The sequence below is a fragment of the Pleurodeles waltl genome, chromosome 3_1 (genome assembly GCF_031143425.1).
Source record: "Pleurodeles waltl isolate 20211129_DDA chromosome 3_1, aPleWal1.hap1.20221129, whole genome shotgun sequence".
In the NCBI taxonomy this organism is placed as follows: domain Eukaryota; kingdom Metazoa; phylum Chordata; class Amphibia; order Caudata; family Salamandridae; genus Pleurodeles; species Pleurodeles waltl.
Genome location: NC_090440.1, coordinates 534,980,072 through 534,999,704, shown reverse-complemented (window position 1 = coordinate 534,999,704; position 19,633 = coordinate 534,980,072). Strand labels below are relative to the sequence as shown.

General features: G+C 41.8%; 1 protein-coding gene across 1 annotated transcript in view; it reads right to left on the bottom strand.

The window, feature by feature from the left end:
• Window positions 1-19,633, bottom strand: part of HACD3 (3-hydroxyacyl-CoA dehydratase 3) — a 159,358-nt gene that overhangs the window by 24,077 nt on the left and 115,648 nt on the right. Inside the window, exons 8-9 of the mRNA XM_069222852.1 lie at window positions 7,235-7,347; window positions 7,038-7,144 (exon numbers count right to left, since the gene is read on the bottom strand). Coding sequence (XP_069078953.1) covers window positions 7,038-7,144; window positions 7,235-7,347 — 220 coding nt within the window. The remainder of the gene's footprint in view (window positions 1-7,037; window positions 7,145-7,234; window positions 7,348-19,633) is intronic.

Genomic DNA, 19,633 nt, shown 5'->3' with positions numbered 1-19,633 from the left:
AATTCAAGATGTTCACACTGGCACAAGTTCTGTCTGCCCTTGATCAAGGGCACTGGATGGTGGATTTAGACCAGCAGGAAGCCTACATTTATGTAATCGTCATGCAATTCTAGATGTTATTTGCAGTCTTCACATCAATCTGTTGGAATTGTGGGCCATTCGCCTCGGGATGCTAGCCTTTGTACCGTTCATCAAAGGTTCTTAAAGACAACACCACTGCCAGGAGGTAAAACAACAAGAAAAGCCTGGTGGGGACCTCTGCCAGGAGGCACTTCATCTTTGGAGCTGCTCGAGCATCAGGGCATTTCCCTGGTTGCGAATCAGCTTGTGGGATCTTTGAACAGTACCTGGGGATCACGATGAGGTTACACCCAGAGATGGCACATGGCATCTCCTAGTGGCGAGAACCCTAGCTAGATGTTTTCTCCACTGACAAGAACATGCTGTGTCAAATGTATACAAACTAGAGTTCTCAAGAAGGCTCTTGCTCAGAGACACATTCCAGATAGAGTGGAGCACAGGACTCTGTTACACCTTTTCAGCTGCTGTCTCCCTCTCCTGCTAGCAATTGTAAAGAAGTGACAGGAATGGCAGGGCCAAATTGCAAAACTGGAAAAAGATGACATGCAATCATCTCAGACTGGTGGATGGAGTATCCCACTGCGGTCATCAGAACATGACTCAGTGATCCTCAGATGCAAGCCTAACCTCTGCACTGGCCGCAAGAACCTATAGTTAAAGTTCATACCTAGATACATAACCCTTCCACTCACAGACGTAACAGGTTTCATCACTGTGACACAACCTCACCCCCCCCTTAGATCAGTACCTGCTATCCTGCCTAGAATTGAAACTCTATAATGCAGAGGGGCACTACGGGAACACTAAATGGCGCAGTGCTTAGCAGTGAGAAAAAGTGTGTGTGGGGGGGTTGATCTTAGACTCTCATTGGTCGTTTACATTTGGGTGGGGTAGTTTTCAGTTTGCACTGTTGTTTATGACAGACTTGTGTTTCTGAGACTATGTGCTTCCTTTGCCAATAAACTGTTACAAACTTTGCAAAAGGACACTTGAAAGAATTGTATCATTGTTGATCGTTATACTGTACCATATGTCACTGAGCTCACAAAAAAGCATAAAAAGGTTTTATAAAAAATAAAATTAAAAAAAGGGGCCAAAGTCTTTCTAGTGGCTCCAGATTGGACAAGGCGAGCATGGTATCTAGACTTTCGACATAAGCATCTGCCATCTGATCTGGCTACCACTTTGGAAAGATATTTTGTTGCAGCAGCAGGGCAGAGACCTGCGCCCGAACCTGTGCATTCTGATCTCCTTGCGTTGAGATATAGTGTCAGCAATTGACGGCAGTTGATCTTCCTCTCGCAGCTGAGGATGTCATACTGCCTGCCACATATGCCCTATAGAGTTTGTCTCTGCTGGGAGCTTTGTCAAGTTTTTGGCCTGGTGCATCACCCACTACACTGACCCATTGCATGACAAACTGTTGAATGTCCTACTGTTTTTTGGATCTCTGGCCCAGCAAGGGTCTGCTTTGGGCACCAGTAAAGGTTATACACGGTACCTTCAGTTCACCGCATGAGAGATTTCCAAGCTCTTTTGGTGCAGCCACTTTTTTTTCCTGGATAAAGTGGCATTGAGGATCATGGCAGACATTTTTTTGGGTTGGACTGCCAGCTCTTTGTGGGGTTCTCTGGGGCAAAGAAAAGATCTGTTATGCACTGGCCAAGATGCAGCCTCCAGAGGGGTTGAGGGCCCATTCCCCCAAAGCCAAGGCAGCTACTACTGTGCTGACATGCGGAGTGCCTGTCCCTGACATCTATCATGTCGTGGTCAGTACACACGTTCACAAAGCACTACTGCCTTGGCAGTCATGTCTGAAGGGATGGGCACTTTGTCCGTTCGGTCCTGCAGGACCTTTTGGTTTGAGCCATTCCATAGACCAGCCATCTCAGGTGGTACTGCTTCAGAATCTTTTCTTGATCTGTGGTTGAAAGTATCTATCAGAATGACAAGTTACTTACCTTTGGTAGTACTCTTTCTGATGGATACACTATCTAACCATAGATACTTGACCACCTTTCCTCCTCCGCAGTCTGTGGAATGTTCTCTTTTTCCTGTTAAAAGAGTACCAATTAGTGACCTGCACAATAGTATTTCTGATTATTTGTAGGATCCGTGTTCAAGGGCGCGGACAAAGTCAAGAAAGAAATCGACATTGGTGAACAAGGAAGGCGCTTATATGTGGCTCCACTGTCACTTACATGGTGGAGAGAAGTTAACACAGAGCCGCACGGTCCCATCTACCAGCACAATAGAGCAATGCTGTTGAAATCTTTCGGAACCAGTCTGGCACCAAGGAATATTCTAAAGGTGAGGAATCTGAGGTTAGAGTATCCACCAGAAAAAGCCTTACCAATGGTAGGTACCTTGTTCAACAGTAATCCCTTTATTGTCACCAATCTTTAATTGCTATATAATCGGCAACTTATGACGCATCACTATAAAGAAAAGACGGCAAAACTCGACTATTATAAATGATTACAGTCTAGTTCTTATATCACAATGTTTGCTGCCAGAGTCAGCAGCCGAGATTAAAGGCAGGTCAGGTCACGTACTATTGTTATTATTATTAATAAATATTATTATTATTCAGATTTATAAAGCACATCTCTACCCCAAGGGGGCTTCCCCACACTAGCATAAACAGAAGGGGCAAAAGTTAGAGGCTAAAAAAGAAACACCTTCAGGAGTTTAAGCTTTTCAAAAGCACTGCAAATCCGAAGCGTGGTGGGCTGGGAATTCCAGAGTTTTGGGCCAAGGTAAGCAAAGGAGAGACTGCCCTGCATCAGCTTATGAATCCGTGGAACAACTGCATATTTCAAATTGCTGGATTGCAGAGCCCGATTCTGAAGCTATGGCGACACCAACAACCTGAGACTTAATGCACAATGCCTTAAATTGGACACACTTGCCAAGTCGGAGCCAATGTAGGTCCCAAAGATGGTGACAGACTGAGGAGTGTTTAGGTAAATGGTAAAGTAGCTGTGACACCACATTCTGAATTATTTGTAATCGCCTAATTAAGTTTTCCATTGCACCCAGATATAGAATGTTACCATAATTAAGTTTTTAAATAATCAGGGCTTGCACAACCATTCTCTGGACTGGAAAAGGAAGGAGCCAAAGTATTTTCCTCAAACACTTAAGGATGCTGAAGCAATAAGCTGCTACCTTGCTGATTTACTGGTCCATGGTAAGCTTGTCATCAAGCCAGAGGCCTAGATTCTTAACCACCTGAGTAGGGGTAAGAGCTGCTCTCAAGTTGATAAACCAGCAGAGAGGTCCCCAGAGTTGAGGTTGATTGACAATCAATACAACTTTGGACTTCCCATTTACCTTTAAAGAGTTGTTATTCATCCAAGTTGCCACACTAGAAAGGCAAGAATTAAGAGCAGCTGAACTGTGATCTTCTTTAGGGGATAGGAATACAATATTTTGTGCATCATCTGTGTACGAAAACAGTGTGGGACCACACCCTTCAACTATGTCTGCCGGTAGTCGCACGTAGATGTTAAACAAAATAGGGCTCAGGGTAGAGTCCTTGGGCACCCTGGAAGGTAACATGTTTGAGGTAAAATTGTGCAGTTTTATGAAGACTCAGAAGGAACAGTTTTGCAGAAAAGGCAGTAGCTGGGCTAAAGCCAGGCCTTGAATACCTAGATCCTCCAGTCTGAAGAAGCACTTGGTGAGAGACAGTATCACAACCAGCACTAAAATCAAACAGGATGACAGCTGCAGTGCCTTTCCTGTCGTGCTGTAGTCTAATCTACCAATGTTGTTTCTGTGCTGCCTTCAGCGATAAATACAAATTGTGAAGTGTGTTTTCCAGAGAGGCTGACAGGTGTTGACTAAGACTTTTAGCAAACAGAGGCACCAATGAAATAGGCCAAATAGTTAGCCCAATTTAAGATATCCAGATTAGGTTTCTTCAGTAGTGGTACCACCACTGCATGTTTCCAAGACTTAGGAACTGAACCCTCAGAATTGAGAAGATTTATCAGGATAGGCAAGAGCAAATTTTACTCAAGATAGCTGGTGGCAGAGGGTCTAACAGTGAGTCCGCTTTCGTAGTGTTCAAAAGAGACAAAAACTTTGTGTTCTTGATGGAGGATAAGGTCCCCAGTTAACATATAAAGAAAGTAAAAGGGGTGGTGTGATGGCTTGTCCATTTTGAAAGGGGGAAAAGAGGCATGGATATCGGCCACTTTTTGGCAAAAATAACCTGCCAAAGCTGGAGGGGGGGTGGGGGGGGAGCGGAGGGGGAGGTAGCAGCGAAAGAGTTGCACTATCTGTTAAAGATTTGACAATCAGAGAGAGTACCTTAGGACACTTCTGAGCATGGATAATTTTATCAGAACAGTAAGTGCCCCGGACCGAGCATCATTCTCTATGTTAATCTCTCATAGTCAGCTTATACTTCATTTTATCCTCATATAGGTGTAGTGTTTGCTCCAAGTCCGCTCCAGGCATTTACAACCTTCCTTTTTTTTTGTTTTTAGCCCTTAGCCCAAGTAAAAAAAAAAAAAAAAAAAAGACCATGGAGAGGGAGGATGGGATTTAAAATTAAGGTTTGGTTTGAATGGAAGCACAGAATCAAGACCGCAGCCAGTTATCAATAGCACTAGAGACAGATTCCACAGTCCCAACCACCTCTGGCATAGTCTCTTGAAGAAGTCAACTGAAGGTGGCTGGATTTAATTTTAACTAATGGCTAGAGAAAGTTGAAGAAGCCAGGGATTGCCCCATATTGGTAGTAATCAAAATTAGAATTGGTACAGCGAAATGACCAGGTAAGCGTGGTTTAGGGTCTTCCGTAGCTGTCGTAAGATTAGATAAGAAAGGATCAAGTAAATGCCTCGCTCTGTGAGTAGACCAATTGAGCCGTAGCTCTAAGGCCCACAAGGGAAGAAGGATTGTCAAAGTGAATATTAGGTCACCCACAATATTAAAATTGGGGCATTTAAGACGAAAAGGAGAAAGAGCCTCTTCCAGGAACAAGCACCATCTTCCCCTAACCCAGGTGGGCAGTAGATCAGAGTACCAGAGAAGGTGAAATTATTTGTCCAACCAAGTGAGAAGACAACACACTCACAATCTGGAATCACCAGATTTTCAATTTTACACTGGTACTTCGCCTTAAAAATGATCACAAGCTCACCTCCCTTGTACGCACGGTCACATCACACAATACAGTACTCTGCTGTTAGAGAAAATATAATGTCAGGAGTAGAAGCATCATTCAGCCATAAAAAAACGCATCTGCCATATAATCAATTAAGAAATTAAAAACTTCCATATGATGGTTGGACAGAAAAGGTGGGTTGAGATTAAAAAAGACAGGTTGAATATCTAACGTCCCTTTGAAAAGCGACTACAGAACTACCACTTGAAACTGTAGTAAATGAACAGCTATCCCTTACTGTGTGTTCAGCTTCCCTACCAAAATCACAGTGACAACACCACATACGGTGGTCATCAGGAACAATAGAGGACTTCACAACTGCCAACGTTGTGGGCCACAGGGCTTGAAGTTGAGTAGCAGATTATTTCACGCTGTCTAAGAAGGTACAGCATAATTGAAGCAGCTGTTTAAAGCTTTTCTTTCTTCTTGTCTATTTTTCATGTTTATTTTTGCACTCCTTAGAGAAAAGATGGTATCTTTCTGCTTGTTTCTACACATTCTTACTGCCTTATATTACCTAACAGGGTTTTGGTGTGTTTAACTTTGCACAAGAGTTTTTACTTTTATTCTTCATGTTTGCTAACATGCACTTTCATATGAAAGAGCTATGGACCTAGGATTTAAGTGGTTTGTAGGAAAGGCGATGGTGTGACCATGTATTATTATAGCTAGGTCAGTGGCTTAGTGGACTAATGCATCCACTGTATGGGCCTGTGTTCGACCTCATGGTCACCAGTTCAAATCCTGGTGGGTCCATTCAGTCTTTCATCCTTCTGAGATCGATAAAATAAATACATTGAGCTGGGTAACAAACATTTGTTATCCAGCGCTTTGATACCCTCAGGTGGTACACGTGCTTTTCATATACACATTATGTTATGCATTATATGGAATATAATACCCCCGGGTGTACAGGATAAGAATTTTGCAAGTCACCGCAGAGTTCCATGATTTTATAAGGGAATTCCTCTGTGACTTGCAATATCGTAATGTATGACAGGGGGGTACTTTATCCCTTATATAATTTCACGTATTCACATATAAGAAAACGAGAAGTTTATATTCATTTTGAGAAGTTCCAAGTAAATCGCCCTACCTAGTGTTTGGGCTACTATTTCCAGTTGAAACACTGATGAAATTTATTAGACCGATCTGAATGTTCTATGACAAATGTTCATAAAGCATGTGACAATGCTTGTATCTGCTCCAAAAGAAACAGAATCTCATGCTGGATTTCAAATACTACAGCAATAAACACATTCTAAAGCATCCATGCACCCCATATTATCCGACTTGAAGAAATGCATAACCATAGGAACTGTTCATTCCTTCTGGAACAGACGCAAAACAGAAGCTTGATTTAAAATGTTATAACAGACCATCATCCTGATCCTATATTAATTCACATGTATGCAGCCTGCTACCTATGCCAAGGTGCTAGAGTGGACAGACAAACGTCCATCTGACCTGACATATTCATGCAGAAACAAAACCATAAGATGACTGAGAAGACATTTGCATGCAAGGGACTCACACCCTAAACTGCAACACCACATACCTGACTTGCGATCCTAGAAAAAAATATGCTAATATTCAGTGTCCGAGAAAATCCAGCCTTATTGGACATGACATTCTGGAGAGAGTGTAATGTCAATTTGTTGTGGGCCCAAAGAGCTTTATCCAACCAATGAAGCATTGTACAGGCGATGTTCCAAGATCTTTATGCAATCAAAGAAGAAGTATACAGAACCAACATCAGAATTTTGAAGCCTACCTTCTGCTAATCCTCCTAAGGGATACAGGGGGATCCAGATTGTATATCTGAGCCATGTTAGCAGCTTCCATTCTGTGTCTATGGAGGACAGCATGTAGAAGGGGTACCTGGTATGAGCAAAGAAAAGTGAGCTGAGAAGTATTTACAGTGCATGATAATTACACCTAGCAGTCATACAACATTACAGTCACACTTACCTGAAAATTTCCACTGTACTCCAAGAATAAAATACAAAGAAGACCACGGCCTTGCTCTGCATCTCCTCCAAAGTCCCAAAGATTACAAATAGAACCAGATTTCTACCAAACACCTAAAAGGCAGAAGACAAAAACCTCAGGTTAGTTTATTTAGTGGATGTTGAGAATACAAAGGACCAACTTCAAATTCCTGTGGTATTAAGGAGTATCAAACATTCATCTGATAATACGATACTCATTTCAAAACTTTAAAGATGAAAGGCTGAGCAAATCCACGAAATTTCCATCTGTGACTAAGGTTACATAATCTCTCCAGCAAGGCCTATATCTCTCTGTGTCAACTTACTCGCTTCATGCACAATTTACTTGCATCCCGCAATGATTTCTGCAATGGCAACCCTAAGATCTCAACGCATGCTGAGCTATCATGCACATTTGCTGTAACCATCCAGAAAGAGAGCCACATGCTATCCCCACACCAACCATGTGGACTGAATGGGCTCTACAGGCCTTAAGGTCACCAAGGAATAAACTATGCTAGTCATTAGTGGTTCCTTACCTTTGCAATGAAAATTGCACAGCACTAGTGTAACAATAGCCCCTGCAGCGCCCACATTGCAGGGGCCCCTGAGCTCCATGGGGCCCCCTCAGACCAGTAAATGACACAGGCGGTGGGGCCCTGCCAGAGAGCTCCTGACTGGTTCCGGGGGGAGGAGTCCCCCTCAATGTATTTTGCAACATCCTAAAAGCTCCTGACTGGTTCCGAGGAGGAGGTGGGCTTCCTCGATGCACTTTGTAGGGGTGGGAGGGCCTCAAGTTTTGTTACACCACTGTTATACTGCAGGATTCACCAGTGGCGTAACAAAACTTAAGGGGACCCCCTGCAAAGTACCTGTAAGGGGCTCCCAGACCAAGTCAGGGGCCTGCCACCCATGCACAGTGAACTGTGGTGATTGGGCCCCCCCCCCCCAATGCACCACAGGGGCTACAGGGCCTTTGTTACACCACTGGGATTCACTAGAAAATAAAATTTCTACTCCAGTCCACAGCACCAGCAGTTTTGGATGTCAGTAAGAAGAATGTTTCCCAAACTGTTGGTCGAGGCCAACTGGTGGGTCGCAAGTCGACCTTTAGTGGGTCGTGAAGGTCCAAGCAATAAATAAATAAATAAAAACGCCTTTAAATTATGTATTACTCGTCACATTTGCTGCACTTCAGTGACAGAGGTCAAATATCAGGCTATGTCTTCTGACAAATTGCTGCTCGTTTGTTTTAACATGGGGATTGGTGTTTACAAACTCTTCTCACTTTACAGTCACAGAAAGAAAAGTAAAGTGAATTATGTTGCAATCTTGCAGGGGTACAGACAGTGTGAAAGGAAATGTAACAGAACAAAATGTAAATACCTGTAAATGAACTGTACACATTCAGCAGTTTGAAAACAAAAAAACAAAAAAGCAATTTATTTGTATTTCTGAAGTGTGATGGAAACTAAGATTTTAATAGGAACAAAACAACTCAATACACTTACACGGTGATGTGGAAATTATAAATATTCACTGAAACCCGATTTCCACAGATTATAATTTGTGTGCAATATAGTTTTATCAACAAAACTGCATGTCTGTGCACATTTAGTGCTGTAAAGTGGTGCTAAACAGTTTGGGAAGCACTGGGTTAGACCTTTTCTATTCGAGTCATAGCAACCCTGATGTCACCACATCAGTGGCTGTACTTGTCACTGCTGTGCTGCATTACCTCTGCAATTCCATCCATAGGGATTACAGAAAATTCTATAATTGTCACCTTTGTCCTGCATTACTGCTACAGCTGCAGGTTTGGTGCCAACAACACACTAAACACGCACATCACATCTGGCTTGCACTATCTGTGCAGCAACATCTGTGCTCATGACAGCCACTCTGGAAACTTTTGCACCACCAGTGATGTAGTCCACAGAGCTTAACTGATGTAACCCTATATATCTTCCTCGGTCAACCTGCACTACCCTTGGTGTCTGCAAAGCATTCTCTATCCTTACAACTGCAACACCACAGGGCATAGAACTACATCAACCAACATTTTGAGCAAGAAGTGAGAGTCATACCTCTCTAATCTGGAAAGTGAGCATTGTATTGAACACAGTGGATTCCCTGAGCTCAATGAGACACTATTATTTACATTCATTTTCTAAAGTAAGCATCAATAAGAGAACCACATAGAATCTACCCATTCTTCCGGAAAAGTGCCATCTCGTTTTGACAACTACAAAAAGTAGTCACATAGTAGTGAGGTGATAAAAGGAATTGTAGTATTTTATCAAAGTACATCTATTCCATGTAAAGAGACGTTCCCATTCTTATATTAGAAGTGCGCAAGTATCAGAATCGAGACAAGAATCAGGATCTAACAATTGTTCCCACTTAAAGGAGTAAGAACAAGTATAAAGCCTGGTTGCTTCCTATGGAATATTCATGCACCGAGGTGGTCAATTCATACATACATACCTCACACATAAGCAAGTGTGAGGGATAGTCTTAGTTACATCAGCAAACGGAGGATTTGTTTCCCTAGAAACTGCTACCTTTAAAAAGAAAAAACGAGTCCGGCTTAGACCCACTGAAAACCTGGAAGACGGTGACCATCAAAGAAGATGCCATATACTAGGCCCCTAGTTGAAGACTGTAGCGCTTTTGGGTTGTGAACGGCACGTCTAGGATACTTTAGGCCGCCATAGCACAAGTATGATACTTATCTACAGTGTTATGCATGGCACCGCTTTGTGGGGGTGCACTGGTTCAAGCTGCTGTCTGAACCAGTTCGCACGCGGCCTTTCCTTTCCACACTTTTACTTTGTTCTCCTTTGTGGCCTCTTTGGTTTTAGGTTACTGGGCTTCTTCCTTTCTGAATACTGGGAACACTGGGAGTTTGGCTCCTCTTCCTGTGCCTCTTTCTATGCTTTGTCCTCCTAGTTACTTGCTTAGAGTTCTCTGGTTCCATCAAATGGTGGAATGTTTTCTGATCTTCCTTACATTCTTCAGAGTAGGATGTCCTATTTAATGTAGCCTAATGGCAGTTTTTTTTTTAGGTATTTTGTTGTGCTTTGGTGTGATGATGTGACAGTAACTGCAATGAGAAGCACCTTTCAGAGCACCATGCTGCCAGCACTGCCTGAGCTTTTTCAGGTTTTCTCTTATCCCTTTCCCCCATTTTCCCCAAACCTCTACTTCTGGTCGTGATATGAACGCCTGCTAATTCGTCCAACTTCAACGTGAGCATGACAACCACTGTCCTACACTTTGAGCTTCCGGTGACAGAGCGTTCAACCTTATGTTTTCTTGTTCAGATCGTACTGTTCTCAATTTAGGTGTCATGTTGTTGCATTTCACTACTGCTCTAATGACTTCACTTCTCCAAGTTCCAGCATGTTGATATATTTGTCCTAACGATTAGCATGTTGATATGGCACAACTCCTTTTGCATATGTGCTGCCCATCAGAGTAGGGATGCATTTACCACGTTGTAATATGTTGCCGTACTGTACCATGTTCAACATGTTATTTACTTTCAACACCATGTGAACAAATACAAAGCTGCCTCTGAACGTGTCAGTTTGTCTAACCACCTCAAAAAGAACTCACTTCACTGGTCCGGAATGAACTCCAGTGGAGCTCTCTGGTGCTGTATGAGATTGACAAACTGTCGTGCAATCGAGCCTAGCATGGGAGCAACTTGGCTAAGACATTTCTGTTGAATGTAAGATGGGCAGCCCTTAGCAGGATACACCCTTACCTGTTCATGGGAAATAATTCACTAACTTTCTAAAATCTATAGGTTTTACTTTTACGTGGTAGTTGCTCTGAGCTGAAGTCTTGTTTTACTTTAGTGAAAGATGTAAATTTGTTTTCTCATGGAATGTGCTTCCAGAAAAATGGAGACAAAGTATTAGTTTCTGATTTCAACCTTCAAAAATATATTGCAGTGTGGAACAACTGGGACATTGCACTTATGCATCTTGTAGGTCTAAGGTGCTCATCCAACGAACCTCTTGTAACTGTAGAAAGAAGTGATGCTTTGCCAGCTGGGAAGAAAGTCCACCATATGTCTTAGAAACGCTCTGCTGTCAAGCCTTGTATGTTTTTCCTCCCAGTGACTCAACAATCTGTGGGCACAGTGGAAGCGCTCTACCTTTTAGGCTGTACTGTTGATCTGCCGAGCTTAGCTAAAAGCTTCCAGGGTGTTACCCAAAGTGGTTCTACAACCTGAGTTAGGTTGAATACTGTCTTCTCATCTCAGGCAATCTGGTGACTGACAAAGGTGGCAGCCCAGTTCCAGTCCCAGTCCAGAGGTATATAACTTTTTTTTTTAACCTGTAGGCCTGTGGTGAGAGCCATTCAGTTCTCCCCATTACAGGTCCACCTAATCCCCCTTTATCTATGTCTTACAAACGAGTAGGCGATGAAGCAGAGTGGACAGTGTATGTATGAGGTCTTTGGTAACAGGAGTAAACTGGTGTGTTATCGATGGAGCCATATGACTCAATTGGTGGCCTCCTTCACTCCATATGCAAGGAGTCTTGTTTTGTAGATTAGTTGATATGAGGGGCCATTCTGATTGTGGCATCATTTGAACTATACCTCTAGCCCTTACGCTACCCAAATATTGTCAATAATTGTCATGTTTAAGTCCTAACTTTAAAGCCTAACCTCGAGGAGGAATTTGTGAATGCAAGCATTGGGACCTATTAGTGGGTGCTGATCTACTATTACATTTTCCTCTAATTAAAGACGAAAAAGCAGTTAGGGTCATAACTATTTTTGTTTTTAAACTGCGGCCTACCAAGACACATCTAACCATATGATGAGACACAAATGACTTCAGTAGACAGATTTCTAGGGAACCCTCAATTACACCATGGAATGCATGGGGGGTCCTATGTTGTCTAGTTGGTGAGGTTTTGTGTTCAAGGATCCTATTATTTTTTTTGTGCTTTTTGAGCTTTATTCAGTAAAGCCTTGCATGTGGAGCCAATTAATCACATGATCAGGTAAATAATAGCAATAATACTACACAGTATCCTTTGCACTGGGGTCCTCTGTTCAAATTAGGGAAGCATCAGGCATTATAATAAAAACTCAGATTAGTCCGAAAATTGTGAAAATTAATCGGGCTCCCTAAAATAAAACGGGCTATAGGGCTAATGTTACAGAAAACCTAGCTCATACATTTTCGGGGTAATATCTCAGATAGAATGCTACTAGTAGCATCTATTTTTTTTGTTCTTCATTTCTGCAATGGTTCCTTCTTTCTTGCCAAAAAATATAAGCCATATTCTTTGAAGTTACCTGGCTGGCTGAACATAGTGTTTTTTTCCTGTGCCATGTTGTATCTCAGCTTCTAATCCCAGCACATCTTATGGAAAGCCGTAACTGCTTGAATCTGCCACCTGAGGAGAGCTAAGGACCTAAAGAGATCAACCTGGATATCTAATATGAGTGCAGATGTATTCATGGCCTTGGGGCATCAGGAGCTGGACAACCGGACTGTCTCAGCAGACCACGAAATGACCCGCAGGACATTTCTCATCCCCAAGCTTGTCCCTTATTTTGAAGTTCAAGATGGGCAAAAATTCTCTTTTTGGTCCCTTTTTTAGGTTGAGCGTGCAAGCGCTTTGACCTGTTGTAAGTATTGTGGGCTTTTAACCACGGCCACCTCATGCACATCACTTTCACTTGTTTGTGGGATTGCCCTTCAAATATCACTTGATGTCATTGGTAAATGCTTTACAGTTGTCCCACCTTGTGGTGGTTCGGTTACCCCCTTGGACACCGACCCTGTTACAGGGATAATTGCAGAATTGACGATATACTTCAGCGTAGGCAAACTACCCTTTTCATTTGTCTGTGCTTCGTGGCTACAATGGCGCAAACTCGACTGGCAGTACCATTTTTACACTATGTGCACTCTGATCTGCTTAGTATACGTTCTTTGTAGCAGGCATATTAACCCTGTGCGCTACCTTATGATGACTCCAAGCTTCCACTAGGCAAAAGTACGTTCTGTCTCCAGAAAGAATATAGATCGCCAGAGTTTTTTTTTGACATTTTTACATTACATGGACTTTGTGATATGCCTAGTACACATTCTTTGCAGCACGTACATTAACCATGTGCGCTACCTTATGATGACTCCAAGCTTCCACTAGACAAAAGTACGTTTTCTTTGCTGCCATGGAGCTCACAGTGTTCAGAGCTAACTCAATCGGTGGTATTGTTTTTACATTATATGCACTCTGATCTGCTTAGGACACGTTCTTTGCAGCAGGCATATTAACCCTTTGCATTACCTTATGATGACTCCAACCTTCCACTAGACAAAAGTACGTTGTCTTGGCTGCCTTGGCGCTCAAAGTACAAACTCGATCGGCGGAATCATTTTTGCATTATATGCACTCTGATCTGCTTAGTACACGGTCTTTGCAACAGGCATATTAACCCTGTGCACTACCTTATGATGACTCCAAGCTTCCATTAGACAAAAGTACGTTTTCTTGGCTGCCATGATGCTCAGAGTGCAAACTCGATTGGTGGAATTGTTTTTACATCATTTGCACTCTGATCTGCTTAGTACATGTTCTTTGCAGCAGACACATTAACCCTCTGTGCTACCTTATTATAAGTCCAAGCTTCCACTAGATAAAAGTATGTTCTCTCTCCAGAAAGAACATTAACCCTTTGCGCTACCTCATAACGAGTCCAAACTTCCACTAGGCAAACCTAAGTTCTCTCTTCAAAAAGAACATTAATCGCTAGAGTTATTTTGACACTTGTACATTATGTCCACTCTGAATTGCTCAGTACACGTTCTTTGAAGCGCACATATTCATTTTGGGACTTGTAGTATTAGTTTTATAATGTGATAAAAGCTGCGAATACAAAGCAGAAATCTGACTAGATGAACTACACACATTTGAGTCTGTGAAACTTGAGCTGTGTGTGCATGTATTTATAAAACTAACCTCGAGGAGAGATTACAGTTGATAATGCTATATAATTGTCAATATTTTATAACTAATATTTCAGTTCAAGACTAACTGAGGATCATTAATATCATGTTAGGAGGCTCTCTTCAAGCGAGTGAAAAAATCATGGGTGTTTTGTTCGACTCCCCAGACTGCAGGAAAGGGACAGTGATCCATTAAGCACACATTCTTGGAGTACAATTATTTATTCATTGCCCCGGCGGGCAATTTCACTTGTACAAACTGCCAAGTAAATATGTTTCGCACCTAAGAGTAGTTTGTGTTTTAAGGGCTTCGTTTAAAAACAAATATTCCAGTACACCTACTAGCCCTTTAGTTATATGAAGGGCCACTGGAATTATGTGGCAGAAAGGAGCAAAATATGCTTACGAGTTAACCAATTATTGTGGCAAAAAGTCCAGTTATGCATTTACAATGCCAATAGTCCCAACTCGAGTAAATGCGAGACCTATTGCATTGCAAATGCTTGTTCTAATACAGAGGTTAACATGCATCAATGGTGCCATGGTCTATTGCTCATTTTGACAGCAGCTGAGGTTCCTTAAAAGGTTCTAAAGATGGTATGATTTGGGCCGTTAAAGAGATGACAGGAGATGATAGCTCACAGTGTAAATCATTCATGGCACCAGATAGTATTCATATGCCTTTTAGTATTTTTGCCACTAATCTAATTCTTCTATTATGCTGGTGTGGCTAATGGTGAGGATGAATTTAAAGTGGGTAGAGGGGTTGTCGAGAGTCATTGCTTGGGACACGCTGGTAGTTTTTCCATAGATGCTTATTCCAGCTGTCCTTCTCTCACAGGTATTCAAGTTATAGCACTGTGGCATATACTATCACTGATGTTTCTGCTGACAGCAAGGCTGCTAAACCTGCTGTTTGTGGTTATGTCATTCCACCCGGTACTGCCTATAATATTCACTATTTCTTTCTAACCTACAGCCTCTCTTGAGTCGTATGGGCCAAATACTGTTGTGGCAGAGAATGGAAAACATAGTCTTTTGTATTTTTCATCTATCTTGAAGCCTGTGAAGTATAGCCATCAAGATCTTTGCACAGCACCGTGGCCCGTTCCCTGTTGATACCCCTCTACTGATTCCCCTACTCAGTTCGCTCTCCTCCCAAGCCCAACCCCTTTTGTGCCTTTATATTGTTGGTTCCCAATATGCTTCGGTCACAACTCATTACCTGGGACCTTAAGGAGGTAACAGCCCCTGAAAAGTTCACCTGGCCTGTTGTTCCATTCTTCCCATGACTCGGAAGGTGTGCTTTCTGAGATGGTTGACCACTACCTGATTTTCTAGTTTTGCATCTTTTGTATGGTTATGCACAGACACAAATGCATTCCACTCTACTTGTTGATCAATAATAATTAATGTTGCAAAACAAATATCTTTGCATAGGTATGTCAGTACAATAGACATATAGGGGGTTATTACAACTTTGGAGGAGGTGTTAATCTGTCCCAAAAGTGACGGTAAAGTGACGGATATACCCCAGCCGTATTACGAATCCATTATATCCTATGGAACTCATAATACGGCTGGTGGTATATCCGTCACTTTAGGGATGGATTAACACCTCCTCCAAAGTTGTAATAACCCCCAATCTGCCAAATCTGCTGCATCAGCCACCACAATAATGAGATTCAAAATCAGCCTACCCTCATTCGTACCTTCAAGGACTTTTTTTTTTCTTCTTCACGAAAGTCATCCACAAACCTCTGGACACCCAAAATGAACTGTTGTAACAAACCTGTAAAACTTGCTATCTTCAATGTAGCTCCGTATGGTCACAAACTGTACATGCTACGAAGTCAAGGCTTTTGTTTTGTGTGGTGGAAAGTATAAGATATAGCCAGGATACATTTTAATCACAACATTGTGAATCTTCAATTCCCCCTGTACATTAGTTTCAAGAATGTAGGAAGTCCCTGCTCAGATACTTTGTATACATAATATATACATATATCTATATATAATTTTTTGTAAATGTTTTTTTGCAGTATTGATGCTTTTCTCGTTGCTGCTGGTGTTCGTAAAACCTTCATAGCTGGCTCTAGTAAACGCAGAAACAAAGGTTTTGTTTTCAGTGTTCCTGAGCATTAAGGACTTCGCTTGTAGCAATTTCAGACAAATGTGAATCTTGGTGGCCTCTCCACTACAAGAATCTCATTAATGATTGTAATGTCTGACATAAGGCATAATTACCAGTGATCTACAATGAGAGTGGGTGTGTAAGCATCATATGACAGATCTTAAGTAGCGTTATTCTTTGGAATGTAGCGCCTTCAGCAATAGGTGAGTACCTGTCTATCAAGTAAATATTCTGAACTGGTCCCAGTTCTGTTGAAGCTTGCAATGATGGTGTGGCAGTAATATTCCAGGCCCAATTAATAACATGTGAACCCTCTAGTGACAACCATACATATTAAAGAGGTGGCCTAGAAGTATGCACCAGGTGTTTCATTCTGAAGCTTGCCAGGGCCCAGAATTGACCAAGCACAGTTTAGCTCAGGCTTCTCGAGCCAGCAGCTAGTGAGCTACTGGTAGCTCTCCACCTAACTGTAAGGAGCTCCCCCATGTGCTGTCCAGCCTTCTAAATTAGAACCTTTTTCTTTGATTAATTTATATTTGAATGCCAAATTGAAACTTGCATTTTCAAAACAGATAAGTTGACGTTTGGAGAAAAAGGGTAACATTTCCAAAATATATTTGTAGCGGATATTTGAGTGTTCATCATGTGGTTTAGGAGGGGCTTATTTCTAATAACACCGTGGCATTACAGCTATGGCTGTTATGTGTTACCTATGTAAAGGCATTCCAAATTGACAAAGCTGTTTCTTCACATTATCACTGGCAACCCTGTCTGATGCACTGAAGTAATCACTGCTAGTAATCTTGCAAAAGATGGGCACTAACGTAATCTTGCATACAGCAATAATAATATTAGTAGCATGGAGTGATTTTCACCGAATATAGGGAGCTCTTAATACAGAAAAGGCTGGAGACCCCCTGGTCTAGCGCCATCAAACTGCCTTGAGCACTATAAAGACTCCCACTCCATAAAATAGGACAAAACAGCCGCCATGGACAGAGCGGTGCTGTTAAAATATTAATACATTTTTATGTTGTAACTGTGCCCCAGCAACATCCTTTTCTTCTTATGAAGCTTTTTCTGTGTTAATAGGTCAGTATCCTCTCTGAGAACAAAAAACATTCTATTTTTCATTGGGCACATGGGGGAATGCTCTAACAAGCTTGACAATAATGTTCCCTGATGCCATGTAACACTCAGGTATGTACATCAACATCGTCCATATTGATGTGAGAGCCTACTGATGTTTGATGTGCCTTCACTTCAGACATCAATAGCTGTCAGGTGGAGTGCATCAGCACTGACCAGGAATGCTGGGAACTTTCTTTATGAACTTTGGAGGAGGGTCCAACGTTGTCCTGGAGCACTGCTTAGTTGAAGATGAAAGCAAACTCTGAGGAGGCACTGCCTGGTATGTTCTCCTGAACATCGACTGATAGAAGGAGCACTCACTATGGAATGGGAATCCATTAGACAAACAAATATTGAGCACAAGTCTTTTTCTTATTTTTTTTATTGTCACAACAACAATATTTCACAACAACTAAAGACATGGTGCCAGTCTGACCTGTCTATTCTCTTTCCAATTTGTTTTATTAAAACATGCATTACTATTTATTTAGAGTTTAAAGACTTGTCAAAGTTCTAACGGAACTTATTTTCTTTCTGTAATTTAAAATATGTTTTTCTCCTTTGTAAAGGTTATTAGAATCAAACTCATAAGCATAGATGCTCAAAGTTCATGAGTTCAGTAAAGAACCCATAACAGAACATTCTATATTTTCGTAGTTCTTGACAGTGCTTAACAGGTGTGCCAAAATATTTTTTTATTGGAGGGGGTGGCTCAGGAGGTTGATGAGTGTGTGGGTTTGTCAGCATATGCTCTTTGTGAGAAACTAAGAGGCATACAGATCTTCTAAGAAGTATTCTGTTCACTTCAACTTGGTTAACAAGGTGGCACAAAGATGGCTGCCTCCCCAGGTTCATAAAAGACCACTAATAAAAATACATACATACTTACACCGAGGGGCTTTAGGCCAGCCTGCTTCATTAATTTGCCTATTCACGGCCATTCACATTTGTTTCCGCTTATGTTAAAACAAATGTGTTAAGTGAACTAGCATCCAAGGGCATCCTTGTGCCGAGCACCGAACCATATCTAAACAAACACAGCAAACAATTATTGAAACAGAAAAGTGTTCAAAGTATTCCTAAATGAGGATGTTTTAAGCACAGCTGAAAATCTTGCTCGAGGTTATTCCACGGTCTCAGGGCACATAAAGAAAAACCTTTGTCATCAGTATGTACTTTATTGAAATGTAGAATTTGAAGAGGTTTTTAGACAAATGACACACCCTTGTAAGGAAGTATCTTCTAAGCTTGCTAGAAATAAAGTGCCTTATCTAGACTGTGCTTAAGCAATCAAAGGTTGCTCAGTATTATGTAACTGTTTGGTACTGTGCAAGAAGAATTTAAGACTTCTCTTAATGCCCAGTGTATGCAGAGATCTTCTGCCGGGGATGTCGGATTTGGAAAAAAATATTTGCAGAATAATGGGTTCATTAAGGTGAAAACTGCAATGGCATATTACGAATGAATCTTGGATTAGTCCTTAGAATGACACTCTCACCTGTGAACTGAAGAAAAGGCTCTTGAGTCATGAATGCTTGTAGCAGATGTGAGTTCCAACAGCGTAGCTACTTTCCAGGTATGAAATTTCAGTTGTGCTTTGTGGATTGGTTCAAAAGGCGGATTGATGAGTTGGGGGAGAACGACGTTAAGGTACTATTCCAGCGGAGGAGCTTGAACCGAAGGGAAAACTCTGAAGAGCCCTCTTCATGAATTGCATGACTATCCTTGTGAAGCATAGCAAGAGGGACTGTGAGTAACCTCTATATCTAGATATTGCTGCAAGATGTACCTACACATATGCACCAAACCTGAACGAGCCAGGAAGAGAAGATAAGGTAATGTTGTTCCAGTGATACCACTAACGGATGCAGGTTGGATTGCTGACACCATAAGCAAAATCTTTTATTTCAATCTGTAGGATTTGTTAGTTCACTCCGCCATCGCCCTTGTGAGGATATCCTTGCAATCTTGGGGAATATTCACATTCTGGAATTCAGGAGCCATGCATACAACTGGAGAGAGCCTGGGTCCGGGTGCAGAACTTGACCCTGGTTCAGTGTTAGTAGGGTGCGCTTGGTCTGAAGATGAACAGGCTTGGACTCCGACAGAAGGAGAAGCTCTGTGAACCA